At 50.9% G+C, this 27,376-nt stretch overlaps 1 protein-coding gene across 1 annotated transcript in view; it reads left to right on the forward strand.

The window, feature by feature from the left end:
* The first annotated feature begins 1,292 nt into the window (after positions 1–1,292).
* The window catches only part of LVRN (laeverin), a 541,073-nt gene continuing 514,989 nt past the window's right edge, over positions 1,293–27,376 (forward strand). The window contains exon 1 of the mRNA XM_085632644.1: positions 1,293–2,097. Within this exon, the coding sequence (XP_085488770.1) occupies positions 1,442–2,097 (656 nt within the window). The 5' untranslated portion in view covers positions 1,293–1,441. The remainder of the gene's footprint in view (positions 2,098–27,376) is intronic.

Consider the following 27,376-nt stretch of genomic DNA (forward strand, 5'->3'; position numbering starts at 1 on the left):
TACCACATGGTAAATAGTGAAAACTTTGAAAAATGCACTAAAGTGCATTTTTCAAAGTTGTAGGTTACACACACACATGTCCTTGGGACTTGTGTGTGCGCAACATATGTGCACGGATCAATTTCAGGGGATGCAATAGGGTGTGCTTTTGACACCCTTGCACCCTTGAAATTGCATGCGCAATTTGCGAGTACCTATTGATACTCGCAAATTGCGCTTGCAATTTCCAATTCATTCCTATGCCCATAGGAATGAATGGGAAGCTATTTCATATTTGCGACTCGCAATTTGTGAGTCGCTAATAAGGAATGTGTAGGAATCGCTATTATTATAGCGATTCCTCCATGCATAGGATTTTGCAAGTCCTTAATTGCGAATCCTTAATATTCGCAATTAAGAACTCGCAAATTCCTAGCTTAATGCATGTGCCTGCACTTCTTACAGTGACCCTGGAAACACAGATGCCAGAGACTTAGGTTTAGGAAGGCATACTTCCTATTTAATTGGGGGATGGAGATGTCTTTTTTCGGTCAGAACTATCAACATTCTTGCTACTATATTTATGCTGAAAAAGTCCCCCCGTTTTCCAAACACGTGAACATGGTAGGGAATTTTCGGTTGCCTTCTTACACTGCAAATATCCATTCATTTGCCCTGTTGCTAACTGGAAGGGGTTTCTTAGACAATGCTGCGATACAGCTACAACAGAGGTGGCCAGTGAATATTAACGTGGTACCGAGGTTGGGCCCTCACATCCCTTGGCGTGACTCTGACTGTTTCATTACACTCACGGGAGAGCTAGATCGACCTCCGGTCTCAACTATATAAACATGTAAAATGTACTTAACCAAACTCCAATCGCTCCAACTTTAGTTTGCATTTTGAATTGTTTGGGTGCACATGTAACTTGTAAATATGTAACCCTCACCATGAGAAACTGTAATAGTCGTATTTTTTATCGCCTCTACCATGTTACTTGGAGTTTCTTATGTAATGCATTTCGCTCTATCGTAAAGTGCTCTCTGACACCTCTGAGTAAAGTAGACGCTATATAAAAACGCATAAATAAATAAATAGGAGTATTTGACACTGTCGTTTTAGGGGCTCTGAAATCCTCGAATAACGGGACCCCGAGTAGTGAAAGGGACTGCTTGTGTTGCTCAATCAAGGGCAGCGGTTGTACGTCGCCACAAGTGCAGATGTGAACCACAGCTGGCGGGGTCGCACCACTGCTGGAATTCACACTCTCAGCCATCCTTCCCTGGCCGGTCTGGGTTTCCCCTTGTTCCCTCCCAAACTTCATCCCTTCCAGACCTCCAGCTCCGCCTACGCCGACCTTCAGAGGGTAGCCCACTCCTTCTCCACCCCTTCATGTGCTGTGCACGGAGTGGGCCCTCAGACCACAGCTGACAGAGTCGGACCGGAGACCTTTGCCTGGACCATGGGTCCCAAGTCTCGCTCCGGCTTCTACCTGAGCCGCGCGCTGGCGCTGCTGCTGGCGCTGCTCCTGGGGGCGCTATTGCTGGCGCTGGCAGTGCTGGCCGCGCTCTACTCCCGCAGCCTGCATGAGACTGCCACGGCGGCAGGGGGCGCACGAGACACAGGAGGCAGCGCAGCGCCCCCGACGCCGGCGAGCACGCAGGACGCCCCTGCCGGTAGCACCGCGAGTGGAAGCACTGAGCGTCCCGGGATATGGAGCCAGCTGCGCCTGCCGCCCAGCCCGGTGCCCGAGCACTACGAGCTGGAGCTGTGGCCGCTGCTGGAGCAGGACGCGGAGGGCAACTTCCCCTTCTCGGGGCAGGTGAACATCACGCTGCGCTGCGGCCCGGAGGAGCAGAGCTCGGTGCTGCTGCTGCACAACCTGGAGCTGAACATTACGCGGGCTGTGCTGCTAGAGCTGCAGGGGGAGAGCCGTGGCCCGGAGGTGGGCATCGAGCGGCTCTGGCTCTCGGCCACCCACCACTACCTGGTGCTGGAGCTGCTGGAGCCCCTGCGGCCCGGGCAGCGCTACCGACTTCAGCTGCACTACCGGGGCCACCTGAGCCAGGCGCTGGTCGGGCTCTTCATCTCCCGCTACACCGACCAGGGCCAGGAGAAGTAAGTGTGGGCAGGAGAAGCACTCTTGTATCCGCTGAGTTCACTTTTAAAAGTTTATCCAAGAGTATCAAGGATTTACGCATCCCTCCAGATCTCTCGTAAATTATTCTACGTGTTCCTGTAATGCCTGATTAAGCCCTCTAGTATACTGACTATTGAGTACAGTGTAATGCAGAAGTAGCTGCTGTCCTCTACATTGGCACCATTTCTACCTCCCCAGTGTACATGGTGCAGTGCCTGGATGGGATACGAAGAGTGAGGTTAGGACAGTAGCAGTATGTGTCCATTGACTAGTAAATAGTACTCATGTGTTCTTCCACAGGCCTGGTCAGGGCCGGACTGGCCGTAGCGGGCACCGGGCAATCCCCCGGTGGGCTGCACGGGTGGGGGCCGGTTTTGGGCCCCTGGGAGCCGTTTTTGTTACAGGGCGTTTTTGCAGCATAGCATAGCTGCAAAATCGGCCCTGTAACAAAATCGGCCGAAAACCGGCCCGGGCAAAGAGCTCGGCGGCACTCCCGAGGGAGGGGAGGGGGTGGCCGAGCACTTTGCCAGGGCCGGTTTTGGTACCCAGTCCGGCCCTGGGCCTGGTTAAAATGGAAGTGCCAGTACTTGGTTTGAAAAACCTAGGTACTACTCTTATTTGAGTAAGAACTACCTCCCCAGAAGGGCGGAAATGTTCCAGTAAGTGCTGACACCACTCCAGTAAATGTACAAGTGCTTGCTGAGAAGCGCCCAAGCAGTCACATTACGCACGAGGCATCCATTCCGGGGATTCCCGCAAGTATTTTGTCCCTGCTGAGAAGTGACGTGCTGTATTTCATTGGTGACCTGCATGTCCAGTCGGCAGCTCATCATTGAAGTGCTGGCGGTGTCCCATTTAAAGCAGAGCCACCCTTCCGAGACGGGCCGCTGTCCATTTAAAACTGGGGGATTTCAGAAAAGACGAGCGGCTGGCTTCGTTCTCTTAAAGTGTAGGATCCCTGCTGACAAGTGCTGACACTCTCCCACTGAAATCAAAGCAGTCTTTTTAGAAAGTGCTGGCAGTGACCCTTTCACCCATTATTGCCCAATTCATAATAATAATAATAGCGGTGCTGAAGAAGTACATTTACTGTCCATTTACATGACGGAAGCCCTGCTGAGGGGTGCAAGTATTAGCTGATTAAACCAACCCAGCTGGGAAGAAGTCCTTTTACACATTACACATTAAAAGGACGGTCGGCATGGTGAGAGATGCTGGCACTGCCCCAACGAAAGTATACAAACCTTGCGAAAAGGTACTTATGCTGTCCCATTACTTGTAGAGCAGCAGCAAAACTGAGGGATGCAAGTACTGCTCAATTAATATATGGCTCTCCTACTACCTCATGGCATCATTGGATCCTTCTGAGAGCTTTCTGTACAGTCCAATACACCTGAAGAAAAATATGGTCACAGAGGTGCCCATGCTTCCACATGACACCTTTTTCAGCTTTCCTGAGAAATACTTTTATTGTCCAATTGAAATCACAACAGCCCTGCTAAGAAGTACTAGTACTGTACTCTGTTATACTTAGCAGTTGTGCTGCCAAGTGCACATGCTCCCCCATTTTACGGCGTTAAATAAAGGGTAAACCCAACGGTACTGGGACCTGGGTAAAGTACAGTACAATAGGAAGTGGTCCCAGTAGGCACTATTTGAACACAAGAGAAAAGACTAGCAATACATCAAAAAAACATACAAACAACAATGAACTGAGAAGTGTTATTTATTAGCACTCTCATTTTTAGTAAATGTTTATCAAAAAATACATTAATTATTATTAGCAATGTGCCCAGAAGGAAAAAGAAAGAGGTACGGGAATAAAGGTGAATTGTGCGGAATTGGTGTGTATATAGGGGTACAAGGGAAAGGCGGGGCCGGTATTGGCCCTGCCGCAGATATGGCGGGGCACCGACCACCTCCCCCCCTCACCTGCTCGCCTGGCCCGGCGCGTTCCACCGCGTCAGTATGACGCGGTGGGTGCGCCGCGGCGGGGATTGGCTGGTGGGGGCGATCCCTCGGCCCGGAAGCGATTAAGGCGCTTCCGGGTCGAGGGGGGGCAGGGGGCAGGCCTATGAAAATATGAAATCAATCATTAAGTTTACACCGTGAGCGGTGTTGCGGCACGGTGTAAACTTAATGATTGATTTTCATATCACCGTCAGACCACAGAGGAACGATTAAGTCCCCTTGTGGGACACGTTTTTTACCAAGGAAGAATTTGGCTTATTGAGATTCCTTTGTTGATTTGAAACGAGATGCAGTTTTCACGCTCTCCCCATATGAGGCCCAGTGCCTACTGTCGCTTTGATTTGGCCTCTCAGGTGCCCTTATCCCCCTTCCCCCCCACACAGTCCTGAGGAAGACCCCCCTGTAAGGTGGACAGTTACCTACTTATCCTTGGGGTGGACACGTCGACACGATTACCTTATGCCAGCTCTAAACAACGGATATTCTTGTACTGTGTTTTATCAAACTGCATGGCTATGTGTTAATTATACGAACATCCATGTAAACAGTGGCTTAATAAATTAGCCCGTTTTGTATATTGTACTTTAATCCTCTGAATTGCACCAATTCTTTTGTTCCCCTATACACACACCAATTCCGCACAATTCACCTTTATCCCCGTACCTCTTTCTTTTTCCTTCTGGGCACATTGCTAATAATAATTAATGTAGTTTTTGATAAACATTTGCTAAAAATGAGGGTGTGATTAAATAACACTTCTCAGTTCATTGTTGTTTGTATGTTTTCTTGATGTATTGCTAGTCTTTTCTCTTGTGTTCAAATAGTGCTGACTGGGACCACTTCCTATTGTACTCCAATTTTACGGGTCATGTAGCAGTATTATCTGCTGAAAGTAAAATAGTCATTCTAAGATGAGCGTAGAGTGACACTTGAAAAGAATGCTATTCTGGTGAAGGAGAGTTGTTACTAACTTATTATACATCAAGAAACAACCTTTAGAAAGTAATGGTCTTACTATATGAAAAGTAAATAATCCTAGCTGAGAATGGCAGCTTTGGAGTAATTAAAGTTTGTCTTCCATTTTGGCATCCTATTGCATCCTTTTTAGGTCTCGCCTGACCCAGCGCATGCGCTGGTCTGGCGAGACTTTTTGAGAGGGCTCCAAAAAGTGCTACCAGGCCAGCCTAGAGCTACAGTGCATGTGCGCGAGCCCGCGCGCCGCGCTTGACCGCAATTACTTTCACTTTCGCGCCCGCACGGCCGCTTTGATGTTTGATCGCGATCGCGATTGCCATAGCCAATAGTTCTCACTTTTGGGACCTTATAAGTATTTAGTTATGCAACTGTTGCATGGCTAAACACTTATAAGGTCTAAAAGGCGAGACCTATTGTCTATGCCAATGCTTGCTAGGTCTTGGCAATAGTTCTGCTGTCTGTTGTAAGGAGACGTGTTGTTGACAATACCTATGCTTACAGTGGGTTTTGGGGCAGTTCGATGATGCTTATCATTAGATTTATTTTATCAGTCTTTTACATTCTTCTTATTTTATGGCTTTTCTTTTTCTCCTTGTATTAAACCCTGCTGAGGGACATAACTTCTTTAGCATTCTTTTGTGTGTGTATCTTGTATCCTTCCACTGTTCACATTCAGGAAACTACATTTTTTTCTTTGCTTTTAAAAGTGCATGTGTTTTTGCTCTCTCTCTGCCTCTGCACTTTGTGCTGCTTCCCCCTTTACAATCCCCTTCGCCCTCTCTGTGTTGTTCTCTCACCCACAATCTTGTCATTGATTCCCCCACATTACCAGTACCTCGCTTTTTGTTTTATAATTACTCTCCCTCCATTGCTCCGTACCCCCCCTCCTCACTGCCACCGCTTTACATTAGTGTTTACTTCCCATCTACCCTTTCCAGTGACTTTGATCGCTATATAAAAAGATGGCTGCTGCATCATGATGAATGCGTGTGCATGTGCGATGACACCGTAATAAGTCATCATGCTTTGCCAACGGTAGGTGTTCCGCAAGTGAGAGTCATAAGACTGAAGTATCATGGGCTGTTACTAGGCGTTTCGAGAGCGAGTAGCACAATGCTGCAGTACCACTGGCTGTTACTATGTACCCCGAAACTGAGCAGCACAAGCCTGAAGTACCAAAGGCTGTTACTCGCTGTCCAGAGATTGAACCGTACAAGCCTGAAGTACCAAAGGCTGTGACTCGCTGTCCAGAGAGTGAACCGCACAAGCCTGAAGTACCAAAGGCTGTTACTCGCTGTCCAGAGAGTGAACCGTACAAGCCTGAAGTACCAAAGGCTGTTACTCGCTGTCCGGAGGGTGAACCCTATAAGCCTGAAGTACCAAAGGCTGTTACTCGTTGTCCGTAGAGTGAACCGTACAAGCCTGAAGTACCATAGGCTGTTACTCGCTGTCAGGAGAGTGAACCGTACAAGCCTGAAGTACCAAAGGCTGTTACTCGCTGTCCGGAGAGTGAACCGTACAAGTCTGAAATACCAAAGGCTGTTACTTGCTGTCCAGAGAGTGAACCACACAAGCCTGAAGTACCAAAGGCTGTTACTCGCTGTCCAGAGAGTGAACCACACAAGCCTGAAGTACCAAAGGCTGTTACTCGCTGTCCGGAGAGTGAACTGTACAAGTCTGAAATACCAAAGGCTGTTACTTGCTGTCCAGAGAGTGAAACATACAAGCCTGAAGTACCAAAGGCTGTTACTCGCTGTCCGGAGAGTGAACTGTACAAGTCTGAAATACCAAAGGCTGTTACTTGCTGTCCAGAGAGTGAAACATACAAGCCTGAAGTACCAAAGGCTGTTACTCGCTGTCCGGAGAGTGAACTGTACAAGTCTGAAATACCAAAGGCTGTTACTTGCTGTCCAGAGAGTGAAACATACAAGCCTGAAGTACCAAAGGCTGTTACTCGCTGTCAGGAGAGTGAACCGTACAAGCCTGAAGTACCAAAGGCTGTTACTCGCTGTCCGGAGAGTGAACCGTACAAGCCTGAAGTACCAAAGGCTGTTACTTGCTGTCCAGAGAGTGAACCACACAAGCCTGAAGTACCAAAGGCTGTTACTCGCTGTCCGGAGAGTGAAACATACAAGCCTGAAGTACCAAAGGCTGTTACTCGCTGTCCGGAGAATGAACCACACAAGCCTGAAGTACCAAAGGCTGTTACTCGCTGTCCAGAGAGTGAACCACACAAGCCTGAAGTACCAAAGGCTGTTACTCACGGTCCAGAGAGTGAAACATACAAGCCTGAAGTACCAAAGGCTGTTACTCGCTGTCCGGAGAGTGAACCGTACAAGTCTGAAATACCAAAGGCTGTTACTTGCTGTCCAGAGAGTGAACCACACAAGCCTGAAGTACCAAAGGCTGTTACTCGCTGTCCGGAGAGTGAAACATACAAGCCTGAAGTACCAAAGGCTGTTACTCGCTGTCAGGAGAGTGAACCGTACAAGCCTGAAGTACCAAAGGCTGTTACTCGCTGTCCGGAGAGTGAACCGTACAAGCATGAAGTACCAAAGGCTGTTACTCGCTGTCCAGAGAGTGAACCACACAAGCCTGAAGTACCAAAGGCTGCTACTTGCTGTCTGGAGAGTGAACCATACAAGCTTGAAGTACCAAAGGCTGTTACTCGCTGTCCAGAGAGTGAACCACACAAGCCTGAAGTACCAAAGGCTGTTACTCGCTGTCCAGAGAGTGAACCACACAAGCCTGAAGTACCAAAGGATGTTACTCGCTGTCCAGAGAGTGAACCACATAAGCCTGAAGTACCAAAGGCTGCTACTTGCTGTCTGGAGAGTGAACCGTACAAGCTTGAAGTACCAAAGGCTGTTACTCGCTGTCCAGAGAGTGAACCACACAAGCCTGAAGTACCAAAGGCTGTTACTCGCTGTCCAGAGAGTGAACCACACAAGCCTGAAGTACCAAAGGATGTTACTCGCTGTCCGGAGAGTGAAACATACAAGCCTGAAGTACCACAAACTGTGACTAGGTGTCTGAAGATTAAAAATAGACCCTGCAATGCATGAAAGGGACACTGCAAAGTGATTCAGATGCAATTTCGAAAAGTATAAATGTGACTGTATTCATGCAGAGAACCTGGATTTATTGTTTTTCTAAAACTCCTTAATTTAAGATGAATAAAGTGCCACATAAACCAGTTACACAGGGAAGCCTTCTTTTCAAGATTCCTTCTGCGTTCCTCAAGCAGTGTCTGCTGCAAGTAGAAAACAAGACCCCTATACCTTGCAATGCAGTCACTTATTAGGAGGTGGAATAATACCCCAAACAGTCAGTAGCACGAGGCGAGGGATCTTTACTCTTTAGAATCCTATTGTCAGGACAAATGCTCTTTCGTACAGCTGAGCGGGTAAGCCAGACCTAAAACTTAAAGATGGCAAATTAAAGGCAAGACCCAAGCCAGAATCAAGTTAAGGGTGTGGTTTGGGCTGGAGCACGAACAAATAAATGATCATGTAAACCATTCAACAAACCTCATGTAATAATATGACAAACACTTCTCAAAGTCAAAAACGTGCATTCCTTTAACAGTGGGTTTATTTTAGAACATTAGATTATATAACTGCTTCGATTGTCATTTATTAAAAGTGATAGTTTCCAAACATTAGTTTAAAAACATTCATGAACCACTCCCTGCCCTGATGGCAATGACATTAGTGACCTAAGAAGCAAGTCAGTTGGCATGTACCCTCTATATATGAACTATGTTATTATAGATGGAACAAAAGGATGGTCTGCTGCACCATGTACGCGAGAAGTTTTTATAAAGTGCCCAACAGAGCTGAATTACATTAGAGTTTCTTTAAATGTGATGGCCAATGAAATGGATGAGCAATGACGATTTCACAATTCGGCCATTGGATGCAGGGCCGGAATGGCCGTAGCGGGCACCGGGCAATCCCCCGGTGCGCTGCAAAATCGTCCCTGTAACAAAACCGGCCGAAAACCGGCCCCGGCAAAGATCTCGGCGGCACCCCTCCCCCACAGGAGGGGGGGGGGGGGGCGGCCGAGCACTTTGCCAGGGCCGGTTGTGGTTCCCAGTCCGGCCCTGATTGGATGGGTATCTTATTCTTCTTCTCTGTGTAACTAAAGAGGTTTAAGTATTTGAGGATCTAAAGCAGTACTCTGTGTTAAGTAACTACTTTTATTACATCTCCAATGAGGCCAGGCTGTCAGAAGATGTCTTTGTGGATGAGCACTGAAATACACTTGCATAGCATTTAGAAAGCCTAGCAGCCCGCCTAAAAAGTGAACCACATCTTCCATTTAAAGTACAGTAGTGATGCTTGGACCTGCCTATAAACTCCCACTGAGGGTGTGGCTGCTTAGCTGAGAGCTGACAATACATTCTCATTAAAGTATTAATGCGAAATTCTGAAGGTATTAAGGACCTGATTCACAAAGGTAAATTTACACTGTTGTGTAAGTGTATGATTGTTTGGTATTCACAAAGGTGTTTTACTAGTAGTATCTTTACCACAGTGGAGTTTCTGCACATAAAAAAAGGGCTGTCATATCTTTTTATGTGTGGTGACTTCACAGTGGTAAAGATGCTATTAGTAAAATACCTTTGGGAATAGCAAACAGTCGTAAACCTACACAAACTTGTATGTCCACCTTTGTGAATCAGACCCTGACTCTTTTAAATTGTGTCCATCAGCTGATTCCCTATAAATATTGAATTTTTTATACAACTCAAACAAAAGTTGTTATTGCGTATGCCGAGACTCTTTACTGCAGCAGCAAAGTAGGATCACACGGATCTGTAAGATCATGGGTCTCCTCCTGTTTTTTTCAAACTTTTATATCTTCTAAAGACTAGCCTGAAAACAGTGTGAATTTTGAGGCTAGTCTTTAGAAGACCTTCCAGGTAGTCACGAAGTGGGTTCTCTTTCTTATGAGTCAGCAACTTGCATATATATCATAACTTTTGGAAACTAAAGGTTTGAGAACTTTTTATAAAAAAAGTGATAGAATATTTACAATACCTTTGCAAGACTGACACCTGCTGCTATGTTTAGTTTCCTTAATACAAGCTTATGCCTCTCCTGTTGAGACAGCAGCATGTTTTTGTTTTTCCTCTTGTATTCTTTTAATTTCTTTTGCATATTTTGTTGAGTTTCTGTGTGTTTTATTGCAGTTGTGTCAGAGAGTGAATGCAAGAAAAACTGAGTTGATGGGTATAGCTGAATTAATGGATGAGTGCAAAGATGACTGGCAGGTTGCATGTATGATGAAACTGAGAGGCTAAGTCCAAGGACACAAAAGGTATTTTCATTCATAAGCCAGGCATATGGCACTGCCAATGTGTGTTTTATGTAGCTTTGATCACAGGACTACACTTTTACTCACACAGTGGTCACATAATGGCCGGTCACTGAATGAACACACAACCATCGAGGTTACCCCATTTCTGTATACGCTACCTAGCACACCTCATTGGTACTGATTCGTTCATTTTGGGTCACTTTCAGTGATTGTACTGTAGGCAAACCTCATTATCACATTAGATTTGCCTTTTTAGAGCTCTGTTCTGCCTCCATGCATATGTTATCTGGTTTGGAGCTTTTCACATAGGGTCATGGATGTTTTACTTCTCTTCAGCTCTTATACTTATGTGCATACCCTGCACACGCTCTGCCGTCCTGGCACACTGCCATTGTGTAAAAGGTCAGCTACTCATTGAATTTAAAATAATTTGTACAATCATATAATTTTGCAAAAGTTTCATAATAAACAGATCAAACCTATGTTTTTCCCAAAGAACTGAAGAAGCCTCTACCCTTTAGCATTGGCTTTGCACTTTACCAAACACCAGCCTATTCGAGTGCACATAAATTGGTAACCGTCATGCATGCAGTTATAACATTACAAAGGTGTAGAAAAATATAACTTTCAAATAATACACAACACCTTTCAACAGGGCCTAACAAGAATCATCACATTGAAACCCTGCAGGGTTTGTTAGAGTGCATGGCCTATGTTAAAGCCTTTGCCTACTAAGGTAATCTATGAGATTACATGCAGCAAATACCTATATCTAGGCTTTGAATAGTTCACACCAAAATGCCTATTGACTTTAACATTTGCTTTTCACAATAAATATGTCACGCCTAGTGCCTTTATCATAACATCTCATAAGAAACAGCGTAGGCATGTAGTCATGATTGCTGGCTTGTCACCAAGACCAACTCAGTCTTGTTGCATCTAGTAAAACTTTGGCACAAGCCAAAAGTGCAGTACAAGTCTTTTTAGTAGAAAAACACAAATTCCACCCAAACAAATAGAAACATAGAGTAACATTTAATAAGTTATTTGGGACCAACATGACAAAAATCCTATCAGTAGAACCAGAGATAAGCAATTTTAAAGATTTATGGACAGTATAGTGCCTAAAAGGACAAAGCACCACTCGTGGCTATCTGGTCGTGCAAGACCTGGTGAAGGTCACAAGTTCAGGCTGACTGCGATGGAGTGCAAGTCTGATACAGGCACCAAGTTAATCACACTGAAAGAATTACCTTCAAAAGTCCAGCCTGTAGAGTTCCCACTTACGGTAGAGGGGGTCATGAGGAGCAGGTCGCGCTCCACGGACAGTTGTCACTGTAGCGCAAATATTCTCTCAGACTTTGCAGATGGTTGTTGCTGGAGATTCACATTGGCGTCACCGCGGGCTGTCGATGGTTTAGCATGAAGTGCAGATCTTCCATTGCTGGACATTGCTAGCGGTCGCTGTGGAGCAAAGAGTCAGGTACACCGGAGCTTCATGCTGGTGGGTGCTGCGGGCAGTAAGATCTTGACACAGGATTTCCTCATTTGCATGAGACAACCCCCTATGTAAATGAGGGAATGCCTTCTAACAATATTGCTGGCACTACGTATGCACTAGCGCTATCAGTATTACAGAAGGAGCCACACAAGCATCTTCGACCTCTTCTGTAATAACAAAGTGCCCCCCGGGGTACATTCTGTAATACTGCCCCAGGTCCACTTAATTGAAAGCTATCTTTCCCAAAGCATGTTTATGTGTAGGAGCATTCCTAAACATAGTTGAAGACCCTTAAGTAAATGTTGTGATTACTCACAAATTTTGCATTGTAAATCTTTAACGCCCCCCTGACACTGTCTTTTTCAGGATAAGGCCACTTGTTACTCCCACAGCTATAGACTTGAGCCTTATTCAGACAACCGTTACACTGTCCATGCGCATTTTTTTTTAAATGTTGACTTTCTTGAGGTTACGTATGTATAACTTAGACGTTTCTTGCTTTGTAAATCAGACTTCAGTTTTGCTTGATTACATTTTATATTTTTCCAGGAATACCTCAGCTTACAACTTGAAAAGTCTTTATGGATCGACCCCTAAACAGTGAAGCAAATAGCTACACCAAAGCTCTAAGGTTTATTTTCCCAGGTCGAAATGGCAATTTAAAACTGCACACACAGACTGCAGTGGCATGTTTAAAAGGGCTACTTAAGTGGGTGGCACAGTAAGTCCTGCTGGCCCACTAGTGGCATTTAATTTAAAGGCTCTGGGTATATGCAGTCCCAGGTTCCCAGGCACTTACAAGTACATTAAATGTGGTAATTGCAGGTAACTTAATGTTACCATATTTTAAGGAGAGAGCACAAACATTGTAGCACTGGTCAGCAGTGGTAGAGTGTGCAGAGTCCTACAAGCCAATAAAAACAGGTTAAGTGGAAGGTGAAGGCAAAATGTTAGGTAAAGCCCGGCAAAGCGGGTCAAGTCCAACACTGCCCTCTTCTCATCTGTGATGCTGACACAGTAAAATATCATAAATTATCTAGTTACATAAAACACTTTAATAGCATTATGGTGTCATCAGGGAAGGTGCGTCCTATTACAGGGAATGCACTACCCTCAGGGCAGCTACGCACTTGCGCTGACCTGGGGGAAGCACATTCAAGTGAAATATGCAGTGGCTGCTTCAAACCGGCTCTGTGTTTCACTGTGCAGGTGGCAACCCATCTGCACTTTCAAGAGGGATTTGAGATCCCCTTGCAGGCAGTCACTCACTGCACCCGCATGCAAAGGATATCTGGGGGGTCCATGGGAACCACTTTCACCTCTCGAGAGGGCTGCCCTCAGGGGATGCTTTTACAGTGCGCCACCTATTTGAGGTTTCACTATCAGTGCGCTCCTAATATCTTATTTGCCTTAGCGCCCCCATCCACAATAGGGAGTAAGCGCAGAGGCACAGAGATTCCCTCATTTGCATCAGGCCCCCCCCTTGCAAATGAGAGAATGCCTTCTCACATTAGCGCTGGCGCTACATGTGCACCAGCACTATCAGTATTACAGGAGGGGCTGCATAAATGTCTCTGGCCTCTTCTGTTAATAACAAAGTACCCAGTGGACACTCAAAATGGGTGCACACACCTATTGCACCCCCGGGGCACTTTCTGTAATACAGCCCCAGGCTCATTTAATTGCAAGCTGCCTTTTCCCAAAGCTTATGTGAAGGAACATTCCTAAACTTTTTTCAGGACGAGGCCCCTAGTTACCCCCCCCCCCCCCCCCAGCTATAGACTTGTACCTTGCTCATACAACGGTTACACAGTACTTGTGCATCTTTTTTAAACTTAGAATTTCTTGAGTTTTCATATGTATAATTTAGACGTTTGTTGGACAGGCCACACGAAGGGCTTGCTCCCTCCCCGCACGACAGGGCCCGAGCTCCGGCCCACCAGGCATAACCCACGAAAAGCACCTGTACCACGTCTCCCGACGGATCTTCTGCCCTCGGACCTCTACTCATCACGGGGCCCAGCCCCACCGGCTCCCCCGGCCGGTTCAAGCCGCCATCTTGGGCCCTGCACCACGAGGCCGCGTGGCCTCGGCCCGACCCTAACCCCGGGCCTGGCCGGCCCCGACATCCCGGCACCACCCTCCACCCAGGAGGTGACCGGACCACTTGGCAGGTCAATGGGAGAACGAAGTGTCAAGAGCTCTTCCCCCGCCAGGTGCCGATCGCCTCCAGCTCCCCCAGGTGCGGGCTCCACCCCCTGCTGGGTGTCTGGACACCTTCATCCCGGGCCCTCCGACCTCCAAGTGCGAGGGTCCGGACATCAAAGGGCGCCTGCCCTATAACTGGGGCAACTCCGGAGCAGGAAGGCAGTTGTATCCTGGAGTCGAGAGACACCGAGAGAACTCAGCCTTGACGGACTACTGGCGCTGCCGTAGCCCGCTCTTGTGAGCCATCGTCCTGCCTGCTGGCGCTGCCGCGGCTTTCTGCAACATCCATCCTCGTCGGGACCTGCTGGCGCTGCCGCGGCCGGTTGTAACGACCATCCTCGTCGGGACCTGCTGGCGCTGCCGCGGCCCGTTGTAACGACCATCCTCACCGGGACCTGCTGGCGCTGCCGCGGACCGTACATCGACCATCTTTCCGGGACCTGCTGGCGCTGCCGCGGACCGTGTACCGACATCTCAACCGGGACCTGCTGGCGCTGCCGCGGCCCGTACCAACTAAACCACCAAGCTCGAGGATTGTGAGCTGGTCATCACCTCATCCGAACTACCTGACTGGTAGACAGACTGTCCCGCTACCCCTTACCCTGCTTTGAGAGACTTGAATCGAGGGGACCCCTGGGTCCAGACCTCCTTGTACCATTCAACCGTACCTTAAGAAGTGCTTATAAAGAACACTGAACCTTACCCGTGTGTGGTATCTGTCTGTGGGGGGGAAGTTACTTGTCTGTACGATCGCTGGAGACGGCTCTCCCCGGAGACCTCTCCTCCTGACCCCGGCCGACCCTCCCGGTCCGTCTACCCTTTCTAACATTGGTGGCCAGCGGCGCGATCTGAATCAACGCGTAATCGTACAGAGAGTAGCTCACCCCACGACAAAAACACGATGTCAGCCAAAGATAGCAGCTCCACCGAGAATTTCCAAATGGATAAATTAGAAGAATACAACCACCGCGAACTGAGACAATTCTGCATAGAACTTGGCATTGCTACCACCGGCCTGAGTACTAAGGATGATCTAAAGCACGCCCTAGAGTCATGGACAGAAACTGGGGTCGCCGGACCCTCAGACCAAAGCAGCATCACACCAGAGGGGAACGCCACGGCTCCCGAGGAGCGGGGAACGGGCCTCTCGCAGGAGGAGATCCGAGAAAGAGAAAGAACCAGATTGCACGAGTTGGAAATGGCACGACTCAAGATGGATGGGGAACTCAAGTTAGCTGAACAGAAACTCAACCTCGAGCATATGCGGCTCCGAGATGAACGAGAAGAGAAGCAGAGACAGAGAGAGCTGGAGGAGAAAAAAATAACGCTCGAGCACGAGCGCCAACTAGCGGAGATAGAACTTCGGAAACAGAATAAAGAACTGGGGGTGCCTGAGCGACCACACACCCCGGGGCCAATCGAGAAAAAAGTCCACATCCCCAAGGATGTTGTCCGCGAGTATGTCCGAGAAGACGACATACAACAGTGGTTTAAAGCCTACGAGATCGCCATGACCTCCCACCGGATCGACCGGAGTGATTGGGGAGCCGGACTTTGGGGGAGGTTTATCAACGAGGGTCGCGATGCCCTACTGCAGCTCCCAGATCACCAAATGTCGTCCTACGACCACATGAAGGCTGCCCTCCTCACCCGCTACGGCCTCACACCCGAGATGTACCGCCAGAGGTTCAGAGATTGCAACCGGATCCCAGGTACAACTTGGGTAGAATACGTGAACTATTTCAGCCGTGCCTTCGAGGGTTGGATAAAGGGGAGCCATGTCACCACCTACGAACAACTCTTTAACCTTATGGTATGGGAGCACCTGTCGAACAACTGCTTCGTCGAGCTCAGGCAGCACCTCCTCGACAGTAAGCTGACTGACCCCCGGCAGCTCGCCGCCGAAGCTGACCGATGGGAAAGCACCCGAGTGGGCCGGAGGGGGCCACACGAACAGAACAGAAGCAACCAAGGCCAGCACCGTCCTCGGGGAGGAGGAGGGGGCCAGGGGCGAGGGAGAGACGCCTTGCCAGCAACACCCGTGGCCAGCACCCCGCCTCCGGCCGGCCGGGGCAACCCCCCGTGGCGTCCTGGGGTCCGAGCCAACGTCACGTGCCACCGATGCCAGCGAGTCGGCCACTACGCCAATGACCCGAGCTGCCCGCAGAACCAAACACCCAAGCCCCGCCAGGTAGCTGCCGCCGCCCTGGGGGAAGAGCGATCATCGGAGGAACCAGAAGAGTATGAGCCGGCCCAGCAAGAGTGGGAACCGGCCGCCATGGTCCTGGCGTGCTTAGGGGGAAGAGACATGGTCCCGCGGGCTCCCCTACCCGCTAACACCAGGAAATACGGTCAGTGGGTGACCATTAATGGACAGCGAGCCGAGGCCTTGCGTGACACAGGCGCCAGTGTGACGGCCGTCCGCTGTCACCTGGTGAAGCCCGAGCAGATCCTGCCGAACATTCTCTGCCCCGTCCGCTCGGCAGACAACTCTGAAAGTATGTGTCAAATGGCCTGCGTCCCATTCGAATGGGGAGGGGTCTCCGGCCTGTTGAAGGTGACGGTCCGGGACGATGCCCCCGTGGACTGCCTCCTGGGGAATGACCTCGAGAGTTCCCCGTGGGCCACCGTTGAGAGAAGAGAGCACCTGGGGATGCTGGGCCTCCCGGACTGGGCCTGCATAACCACCCGGTCCATGGCCGCCCGTGCCGTCCCTCGATCAGAAGAACCGGAATGGCCGGCACCTCCGCCCCCGGTCGCCCCAGTAGAAGACAACGACAAGGCCAGCCTCCCAGACCCGACGACCGAAGGGGACGCGCAACCCCAGGACCTTCCTGACCTGGCTCAGTGGCGTCAAGAAGGGGGGCCCACCCAAGAACAGTTCCGCCAGGAACAAAAGACCTGTCCCTCCCTCGAGGGACTCCGCCAACAAGCCAGCGCCCAGAACGCAGGGGACTCCACCGGAACTCACTGGGTCTACTGGGATAACGACCTGCTATACAGCGAGCAAAGAATCGCCGAGCTGGGGGCCGGTCGAGTACTGGTGGTACCTCTCCGCTTCAGAGACTTTCTGCTCAACCTGGCCCACGATGTCCCCCTGGCTGGACACCTGGGCCAGGACAAAACGTACAGCCGCCTAGTGACCCACTTTTTCTGGCCGAAAATGAGGAACGACGTCCTGAACCACTGCCGATCTTGCCCCACATGCCAAGCCAGCGGGAAGAGTGGTCGGAAGCTGAAAGCCCCTCTGCAACCCTTCCCTGTGGTCACCACCCCGTTCGAGAGGGTGGGGATAGACATTGTGGGGCCTCTGGACCCCCGCACAGCACAAGGACACAGGTTCATCTTAGTACTGGTGGACCATGCCACCCGCTACCCCGAGGCGGTGCCCCTACGGACCGTGACAGCTCCGGTGGTTGGCCGGGCCCTAATGGGGATCTTCTCCCGGGTAGGCTTCCCCCGAGAAGTCGTCAGCGACCGAGGCACGAACTTTATATCCAAATACATGAAGTCCCTCTGGCAACAATGCGGGGTCACCTACAGATTCACGACCCCCTATCACCCCCAAGGGAACGGACTAGTGGAGCGTTTTAACCGCACTCTCAAGGGGATGATTGGGGGATTGGAAGAGCCCCTCCGTCGCCAGTGGGATGTACTACTCCCGTGCCTCCTCTTCGCCTACCGAGAAGTTCCCCAGAAGTCCCTCGGTTTTAGCCCTTTCGAACTCCTGTACGGGCACCCTGTGCGAGGGCCCCTCAGCCTAGTAAAAGAAGGTTGGGAGATGGCCCCCCTAAAGACCCCTCCAGACGTCTTCAAATACATCCTGGCCCTACGCAATCAGACCCGGCGCTTCAGAGAGATGGCCAAGGCGAACCTCGAGGCCAGCCAGGAGGACATGAAGAGGTGGTATGATCACCATGCCTCCTCCGTTGAGTTCGAGCCTGGACAACAAGTATGGGTGATGTCCCCCACCGAACCATGTGCCTTGCAAGATAAGTGGACGGGGCCCTTCAAAGTGGTCGAGCGCAAAAGCCCCGTCACTTACCTCATCGACCTGGGGACCTCCCGGAACCCCCTCCGGGTCCTCCACACCAACCGACTCAAACCACACTTTGTGCGCTCAGAACTCAGCCTCCTGATGGCTACGGACAGTGGGGCAGAGGAAGACTCCGAAACCCTCCCGGATCTTCTGAAAACTCAGGAGAATGACGGCTCCGTGGACGGGGTCCGGCTCTCTGACGCCCTCACTTCGGAGCAACGCCAGGGCTGCCGGAACCTCCTGCTGCAGTTCGCTACCCTGTTCTCCCTCACCCCCGGGGTCACCCCTTGGTGTTTGCACGACGTGGACACCGGGGACAGTCCCCCTGTCCGACACCGGGCCTACCGCGTACCAGATCGGGTACGGGCCTGCATACAGGAGGAAGTGGCCAAGATGCTCACAATCGGGGTCATCGAGCCCTCAGACAGTCCCTGGGCCAGTCCGGTTGTATTGGTTCCCAAAGCCGCTGCCCCCGGCACCGCACCTGAACTGAGATTCTGCGTCGACTACCGGGGCTTGAACGCTGTCACCCGGACCGACGCTCATCCGATTCCCCGAGCAGACGAGCTGATCGACCGGCTGGGGGCCGCCCGCTACCTTAGTATCTTCGACCTAACAGCGGGCTACTGGCAGATCGGCCTCACACCCAGGGCTCAGGAACGGTCAGCCTTCTCTACCCCCGATGGCCACTACCAATTCAAGGTCATGCCCTTCGGCATGAAGAATGCCCCCGCCACGTTTCAACGCCTCGTGAACCAGGTCTTGGCGGGGCTCGAAGAGTTCAGCGCTGCCTACCTGGACGATATCGCTGTATACAGCCGCCACTGGCCCGACCACCTCCGTCACCTCCAAGAGGTCCTACAGGCCCTCCAGCGGGCCGGCCTCACAATTAAGGCCGGCAAGTGCCAAATTGGCCAAGGGTCTGTGACCTACCTTGGGCACCAAGTGGGAAGCGGGCTGGTGGCCCCGCTACAACTTAAGATTGCTGCCATCCAGTCCTGGCAGCCCCCCGTCACCCAGACCGAGGTCCGAGCCTTCTTGGGGCTCACCGGCTACTACCGGCGGTTCGTGAAAGACTACGGCAGCATCGTGGGGCCCCTCACGGGTCTCACGTCCAAGAACCAGCCGAAGCGGGTTAACTGGACCCCCGATTGTCAAGCGGCCTTCGAGAAGCTGAAGGCCGCCCTGTGCACCGCCCTTGTGCTCCAGGCCCCCGATTACAGTCAGGAATTCGTGGTACAGACCGACGCCTCCGACCACGGCATCGGAGCCGTCCTTTCTCAGTTAAACCCCGAGGGTCATGACCAGCCGGTGGCCTTCATCAGTCGACGTCTCCTGGCCCGAGAACAGCGCTGGAGCACCATCGAGAGGGAGGCCTTCGCAGTGGTGTGGGCCCTCAAAAAGCTCCGGCCCTATCTCTTCGGTACCCACTTCCGGGTACAAACCGACCATCGACCCCTGCAGTGGCTGATGCAGATGCGGGGGGAGAACCCAAAACTCTTGCGCTGGTCCATTTCCCTGCAGGGAATGGACTTCACTGTGGAGCACCGACCAGGCCAAGACCACGCCAACGCGGATGGCCTGTCCCGCTTTTTCCGCCTCGACGAAGAGAGTCCCCAAGGAGATGGGTGACTCTCCCCGCCTTCAGCTGGGGGGGACGCATGTTGGACAGGCCACACGAAGGGCTCGCTCCCTCCCCGCACGACAGGGCCCGAGCTCCGGCCCACCAGGCATAACCCACGAAAAGCACCTGTACCCCGTCTCCCGACGGATCTTCTGCCCTCGGACCTCTACTCATCACGGGGCCCAGCCCCACCGGCTCCCCCGGCCGGTTCAAGCCGCCATCTTGGGCCCTGCACCACGAGGTCGCGTGGCCTCGGCCCGACCCTAACCCCGGGCCTGGCCGGCCCCGACATCCCGGCACCACCCTCCACCCAGGAGGTGAGCGGACCACTTGGCAGGTCAATGGGAGAACGAAGTGTCAAGAGCTCTTCCCCCGCCAGGTGCCGATCGCCTCCAGCTCCCCCAGGCGCGGGCTCCACCCCCTGCTGGGTGTCTGGACACCTTCATCCCGGGCCCTCCGACCTCCAAGTGCGAGGGTCCGGACATCAAAGGGCGCCTGCCCTATAACTGGGGCAACTCCGGAGCAGGAAGGCAGTTGTATCCTGGAGTCGAGAGACACCGAGAGAACTCAGCCTTGACGGACTACTGGCGCTGCCGTAGCCCGCTCTTGTGAGCCATCGTCCTGCCTGCTGGCGCTGCCGCGGCTTTCTGCAACATCCATCCTCGTCGGGACCTGCTGGCGCTGCCGCGGCCCGTTGTAACGACCATCCTCGTCGGGACCTGCTGGCGCTGCCGCGGCCCGTTGTAACGACCATCCTCACCGGGACCTGCTGGCGCTGCCGCGGACCGTACATCGACCATCTTTCCGGGACCTGCTGGCGCTGCCGCGGACCGTGTACCGACATCTCAACCGGGACCTGCTGGCGCTGCCGCGGCCCGTACCAACTAAACCACCAAGCTCGAGGATTGTGAGCTGGTCATCACCTCATCCGAACTACCTGACTGGTAGACAGACTGTCCCGCTACCCCTTACCCTGCTTTGAGAGACTTGAATCGAGGGGACCCCTGGGTCCAGACCTCCTTGTACCATTCAACCGTACCTTAAGAAGTGCTTATAAAGAACACTGAACCTTACCCGTGTGTGGTATCTGTCTGTGGGGGGGAAGTTACTTGTCTGTACGATCGCTGGAGACGGCTCTCCCCGGAGACCTCTCCTCCTGACCCCGGCCGACCCTCCCGGTCCGTCTACCCTTTCTAACAACGTTTGTTGCTTTGTGAATCACGTTTCAGTTCTGTCAGATTAAATTATATATTTTTCCAGGAATACTTCAGGATTACAACTTGAAAAGTCTTTATGAATCGACCCATAAACAATGAAGTAAATACCTACACCATAGCTCTAAGGTTTGTGAGGCGAGTGCCAACAAATATGGGGAGGATGACTGGACGGGTAAGACTCTGCTGCCCTTGTCAGGAAACCCTGGGCAAGTGATTACATTGCGGAACTTCGTACATTGGAAAATTTGATGGTTGCAGGTCAGAAAGTTGCACAGGCGAAAATGATCTCATTCTACTCCTCTATATATGAGGTGAAACAATGGTAGGCCCCTCCTGATCTCTATACGTTTTTTGATTCAATACAGCGGTTCCTGCTTGGGGATGGGCACTGATGTTACCTAGATGAGCCGTTTGCTGAAGAGGAGGTGATCCAGGCAATCAGAGCTCTTCTGGGCGATAAAGCTTCCCGCCTAGATGGCATTTCGGCTGCGTTCTATAAAGAATTCACAGCACTACTGGCCCCTCATCTCATAAATATGTATGGGGAGTCACTGGAAGGGATGGAGCTGCCACCATTGCTTAGAGTAGCACTCATCATCACAATTCTAAAACCTGATAAGGATCTGCAGAGCTGTGAATCCTACAGGCCTCTGTCCATGATTAATCTAGACAACAAAATTCTGGCCAAACTTATTGCCTCGCAAGTCGCGACTTCTCTCTTTGCTGACTCTCATAATTCAACCAGATCAGTCCGGCTTTGTTCTGGGTGAAGCTACAACACACAACCTACTCACCTTCTTTGCCACAATGCAGGAGATTGATCCTTCACTGGAGGTGGCCACTATTTTCTTAGACGCCACCAAGGCATTTGATTCCCTCGAATGGCTGTATCTATTTGCGCTCCAGGCCTGCCTGGGGATCAGTCCTAAATTCATTCAGCTGGTTGACCTCCTATATTCAAGACCCACCGCAAGGCTCCGTATTAATGGGGCGATCTCTCCCACGTTCCAGGTCTCTCAGGGGATGATTCAGGGAAGCCCGCTCTACCCAATCCTCTACGCCTTAGCCAACGAACCTTTGGCGGCCCACCTCAGGCAGCACCATGCACATGGAGGACTGGCTTTTATGCCCCGGTAATACTTGTCTCCTTGTCTGCAAATGATGTTACTGTATTTGTGAAATGAACGGCCTTGTAGCTGGATCCTTTGATTAGAGAATGTATTAGATTCGAAGGGTTAGCAAGCATATTCATTAATTGGGCAAAGTCAGTTATTTTCCTGATAACGGAGGCCACTGTGCAGTTACGATCAGAGTTCCCCTCTGCTGGGTGTAGGATCCGGTAAAGTACCTAGGAACATGGCTAAGCCAAGATGTACGGGTACTATGGCGATCCTACTATGGCCGGCAGATGGAATGGATGGAGAGTCACCTGAAGCTATGGACTGGATTACCATTGTCCTTGGTGGGCTACCTGACTATTGCTAAAATGGTTATTTTGCCCAACTGTCTTTATTTATTTATTCATTAATCTCCCCCTCTCTCTTAACAGCAGTTTCAGTCGTAGACTCCGCTTGAACATGATCACATTTGCATGGACAGGGAAACAACCCAGGGCCTCTTGGGAGATAGTGACGCTTCCTTTTGAGCAGGGTGAACTTGGTGCACCAGATATGGATCTTTATTAGAGTTGTGCACAGGTGCAATTCGGATTCCATTGGGGTTACCCCACACAATTCATGGCGCACACTGCGCCAGAACATGACGAAGCTGCACCACATCTGTTACATGTGGTCCTTCACAGTGCACAATCTAGACCACAGTCCAGAGTGGATATGGCCGGCTGCACTTTATGGGCTTGGCACGAACTACGCCGGAGAGCGCGGTTGGAAGTGTTATTCACCCCCTCTATACTGAGAATTAGACATCCCGCCCTACCCTTCTATCGGAATGCAGGAGCCTGTGATGGATTGAGGAGACTCCAGCTTACCACAATGGGAGATGTGTTCCCATTTATTGCGCCACAACAGGCTCTGAAGGGACCAGAACTCAGTGTGTTGGATAGATTCACCTATTATCAGCTCTGGCCTGCCCTGCGTGCTGGCTTTGCTTCATTTCCAATAGCGCTGACCGCACTTCGGGTACTGGAAAGCTTCTTGAGGAATCTCTCTCCTCGCAAATTGATAATGTGACTACACACTGAAATGCAATGTACAGCGCTGTTGTGTGTTCCTAGGGCGTGACAGGAATGGGAGTTCCAGCTGGGTTCACCTGTATCAGAGAAACAGTGGTCATTCTGTTCTGCTCAGGCAAAAGAACTGTCCCGTAACTACAGGCTGAGATTGATTCATTTTGAATTTTTGCATTGATAATATAGGGTACTGGAATGGCTGCACAGAGTAGGTCTGATTGAGGATACGCAATGCGTTAGGTGCATGGCTCCCTGCTCGACCTTCCTGCACCTGTCTTGGGACTGCTCAGCATTAGCTGTTACAGGGGGACTGTCTTTGATGCAATAGAAGAAATAGTAGATTTGCTTCTGGAGAGCTCCCCTTTGACTGAGCTGCTGGGATACGTTGGGAACGTTCCCGTAGACAACAGGAAATTAATTTCACTGCTCCTGCTGCTTGGTAAACGACGCATAGCGATGTGCTGGGGCTGCCGCCAGACTCCTTGGTTAGGGGACTGGCTTCGGGACGCAGTGTTCTGCCAGGGCCAACTGACAGCTTACTGGGACCTTGTGCCTGCCCAGGCACATCCCTGAGATATTTGGGGCCCTCTGCAGACCTATCTGCGGCTGCGAATGCAGGATGAGGGCCGGTCCCCACCTTCCTCCCCGTACCCCGCTGGGGAGCAGTCCTGATAGCAATGGAGTAGATTGATGGACATTGGCAATGCATGGATTGTATCGTGTAAACTGAGGAGGCCAGCCCCCCCCCCTCCCTTTTTCAGTTGTTTTCTTTATTATGAATCCTGCGTTTGGCTCATTTACGTGTGACATGATGATATTGTGCTCTTGTACTAGAAGACGCTGTGTAAAGGCTACATGGAACTCAGGCTCTTCACATAATACTAAGATGATGATGCTTTGCTGTTTTCTCCTGATTGTAATGACTGATATCTTCAATAAGCAGAAGTTTAAAAAAAAGCTCTAAGGTTTATTTTTCCAGGTCTTAATGGCAATTTAAAACTTCATACACAGACTGCAATGGCAGGTCTGGGACATGTTTAAAAGGGCTACGTAAGTAGGTGGCACAATAAGTGCTTCAGGCCCACCAGTAGCATCTAATTTACAGGCTCTGGGTACATGTAGTACCAGTTTCATAGTTACTGACAAGTAAATTAAATGTGCCAATTGGGTGTAAGCTAATTTTACCATACTTAAGGAGACTGCACAAGCACTTTACCACTGGTTAGCAGTGGTAAAGTGTGCAGAGTTCTAAAAGTCAACAAAAACAGGCTCACAGGAGGGTGAAGGCAAAAAGTTAGGGGAAACCCTGCAAAGTGGGCAAAGTCCAACACTGCCCTCCTCTCATCTGTGCTGCTGACAGAAGAAAAATCATAAAATATCTAGTTACCTAAGACACTTTAATAGCATTATAGTGTGATCTGCGTGCCCCTGAAACTTCAAGCTCAGGCAGCTGAATAAATAAACAAAATGATCGCAGCTGTGTGGAGGGGAGCACTTTTTTTGTAGAAGCTCATAACTTCTGCTCAATTGAAACATGTACCCCTGGTTCCAAAACGTTAGGGCGAAGCCAAAGCCCCTCTCCTGGGCATTCTCACATAATTCTCTAGTGACAGCTGCTCTGTCAAGTCACACCATATAAAGTGGTCCTTGCAAAGGCAAGCTCTATTGGATTGAGATTGACTTGCCTACATAGGAGAATTGTGGACTGTAAAAGAAAGTAGGAGGTGATGTTATCTAGGCAACACAAGTTCAGTATATAATTCAGAATAAATACAAGAGATGCACATTAAAAGTATTTAAAGCAAATCTAAAAAGTATAGCGCAAGAAATGCTAAAATACAGCACCACTCTCACTTACATTTTTGTGCAAAAAGTTGTGTTGTTCTCCAAATAGAATACATATTTCAATGTTGCACCTACTAGGGAAATGTCTAACTATAAGCAAAATATCTAATAAATAGTAGAGACCTTATAAGATCAGTAAAGAGTGTAAACAAATATAGTTACCAAGATTCAGTGGCAGGCGGTGGGGTTGGGACCAGGTGCACAAGGTTTTGTTAGAGAGGCGGGCTCTAGAGCCTACACAGTGTAAAACATGAGTAACTAGTCATCCCACGAGTGAAAGGTCCAAACCTCTATCACTATAGCACAAATCCACAAAATTTGATTAGGGAAAGTACCTGTGGGGTGGTATCCCTAATGCGCCCAGCAGTCAAGTAATTCCTTGTATTATCATTTTGTGATATGGTAGCCATCTTACATTTATTAGAGAATTTACTAAACAAACAAACAAAAGACTCTGGTTCAAAGCGAGTCCACCATCAAGGTCATTAAAATATTCGCCATGCTAGAGTGGTGTGTTTCAGCGATTGTATCGGTTAATGAGCCTTACATAAATGGACCTGTGAGGATTCATTAACGTAAAATGACATGTCAAACTGAAAGTACATACTAAGACGTGGTCAGGATTGTGTCAATTATGTCTATTTTATGTCAAGTCAAAGGACTGCCATGTTAGTCAAACATAGAAGAGAGACCTTGCCAACAGTAACAGGCCCCAGATTCCAAAACTATACAAATGCATAGTTTGTAAATTTTATAGGTTATGAATGCGTGACTTTAAACATTAAAATAAGTGGATTGCTTTTTTATTCTTTTCTCTAATGAAAATGTTTTTCACATGCATGTTACACTTTCAGAAATGCATCTTCCAAATTTCTTATTGACTAGTGCACTCCACGCCACTTTCAATTCAGTTGATACCAGGGCCCATATTACGATAAGAGAGCACTTTCCGGGGGCCGTGGCTACGAGCGTCAAGATGGCGGTTGCACCTTAGGTGTGCTCCGGACCCCTCCATCATCTGCTCTGCCATCCACCGCCATCGGGATCGCCTGACAACCTGTGCCACATACCTTGCTGCCTGGGGACCTCCGGAGCTCCGTCTGGGGCGTTGGGCGCCGACTTGGGACCGTGTGAGCTGCTCTGGTCTCTTGGATTCGCCGCACGGCATCCCTCAAGATGGCGGCTGCCTCCGCGGTGATCACGGCGCCGCTTGGCTGAACATGGGGGCTTCCCTCCGTATCGCAGGACCTTGTTGAGCTCCCCCCCTGAAGGACCAGGCCGCCATGAGTTCCCACGTGCTGGGTTGCGCTGAGCGACAGTGACGACTTCAGCTGCAGACTAAGTGGTGGGGGACTGGTGACATCTGGCAACCGGCGGTGCCCTTGTCCTCGGCTTGTCTGTGCCCTTCTGCCCACTGGTCGCGTGCTGTGACCCTCTTGGACTGGTGTGAGGGAGACCGTGAGCGGTAGTGCCTCTTCTGCTGCCCCTGAGGCCTGGCCTGATCTTCCCAGCGCTGCGGACCCACTGGGGGAGATGAGTCATGGCTACTTCTGTTAGCGCTGTGTGCGGCCGGGGGTGAGGCTCCCCCCCGCTGTCCCCTGGGGCCCGGACTGACAGCACGGCCCGCTGCGGCGGGGGCCCCTGGTTGGATCTGGGCTTGATTTGGCGGTGCCGGTGCCCAGGCTTCCGCCAGACTTTGGGACTGTTGGGAGCAGTATCTCACCATTGCCCCGCGGTACCCGGATAAATATCATCAGCGCCATGGGCTCCAACTGCCGCTGGTTGCTGGAGTGGGGATATCGAGTTGCCCTGAGGCCCCGGCGGACATCTTCTGTGATGAGGGCTGCCGCCTGCTGCGTGGCCTGCTGAGGACGGTCTTCCCAGTCACCCCCCTGGGCCCTAACAGTAGCCATTGCACATGCTGGCCTTCTTCAGCTTTGAGGCCCACAGGGATTGGAGATCTTGCGACCTCTGCGTGGGAGTCGCCTGCACACAACCTGATCGGCCCTGCTGAGCCCTGGGCCCTGACCCCTGCTGCGGGCTCCGGTGGCTGCCGGTGGGTGGTCTACGACGGATGGAGTGTCCCTGCGAACTGGCCTGGAGGTAAGGAGTGGGGGTGCCGAGGCATCTGGGCTGCGGTGAAGATTCGGCCGTCGATCGTGCGGCAGGCATGGTGCGGGGGGCCCCTGGATAGCACGGCTCCTCCTCCCCTTCTCCTCCTCTCCCTCCTCCCCCCACTTCCGACACGTCTCCTATGACCTGCGGCGGGGGTGCACCTGTCCTGTGGGGTGGTGGCGACGGCGAGGCCTGCTGGGCCTCCCCTCTCTGGGCCTGGGGTGTGGACGGTATTGCTCTGCCGCAGCT

Source organism: Triturus cristatus, chromosome 2_1, assembly GCF_964204655.1.
Source record: "Triturus cristatus chromosome 2_1, aTriCri1.1, whole genome shotgun sequence".
In the NCBI taxonomy this organism is placed as follows: domain Eukaryota; kingdom Metazoa; phylum Chordata; class Amphibia; order Caudata; family Salamandridae; genus Triturus; species Triturus cristatus.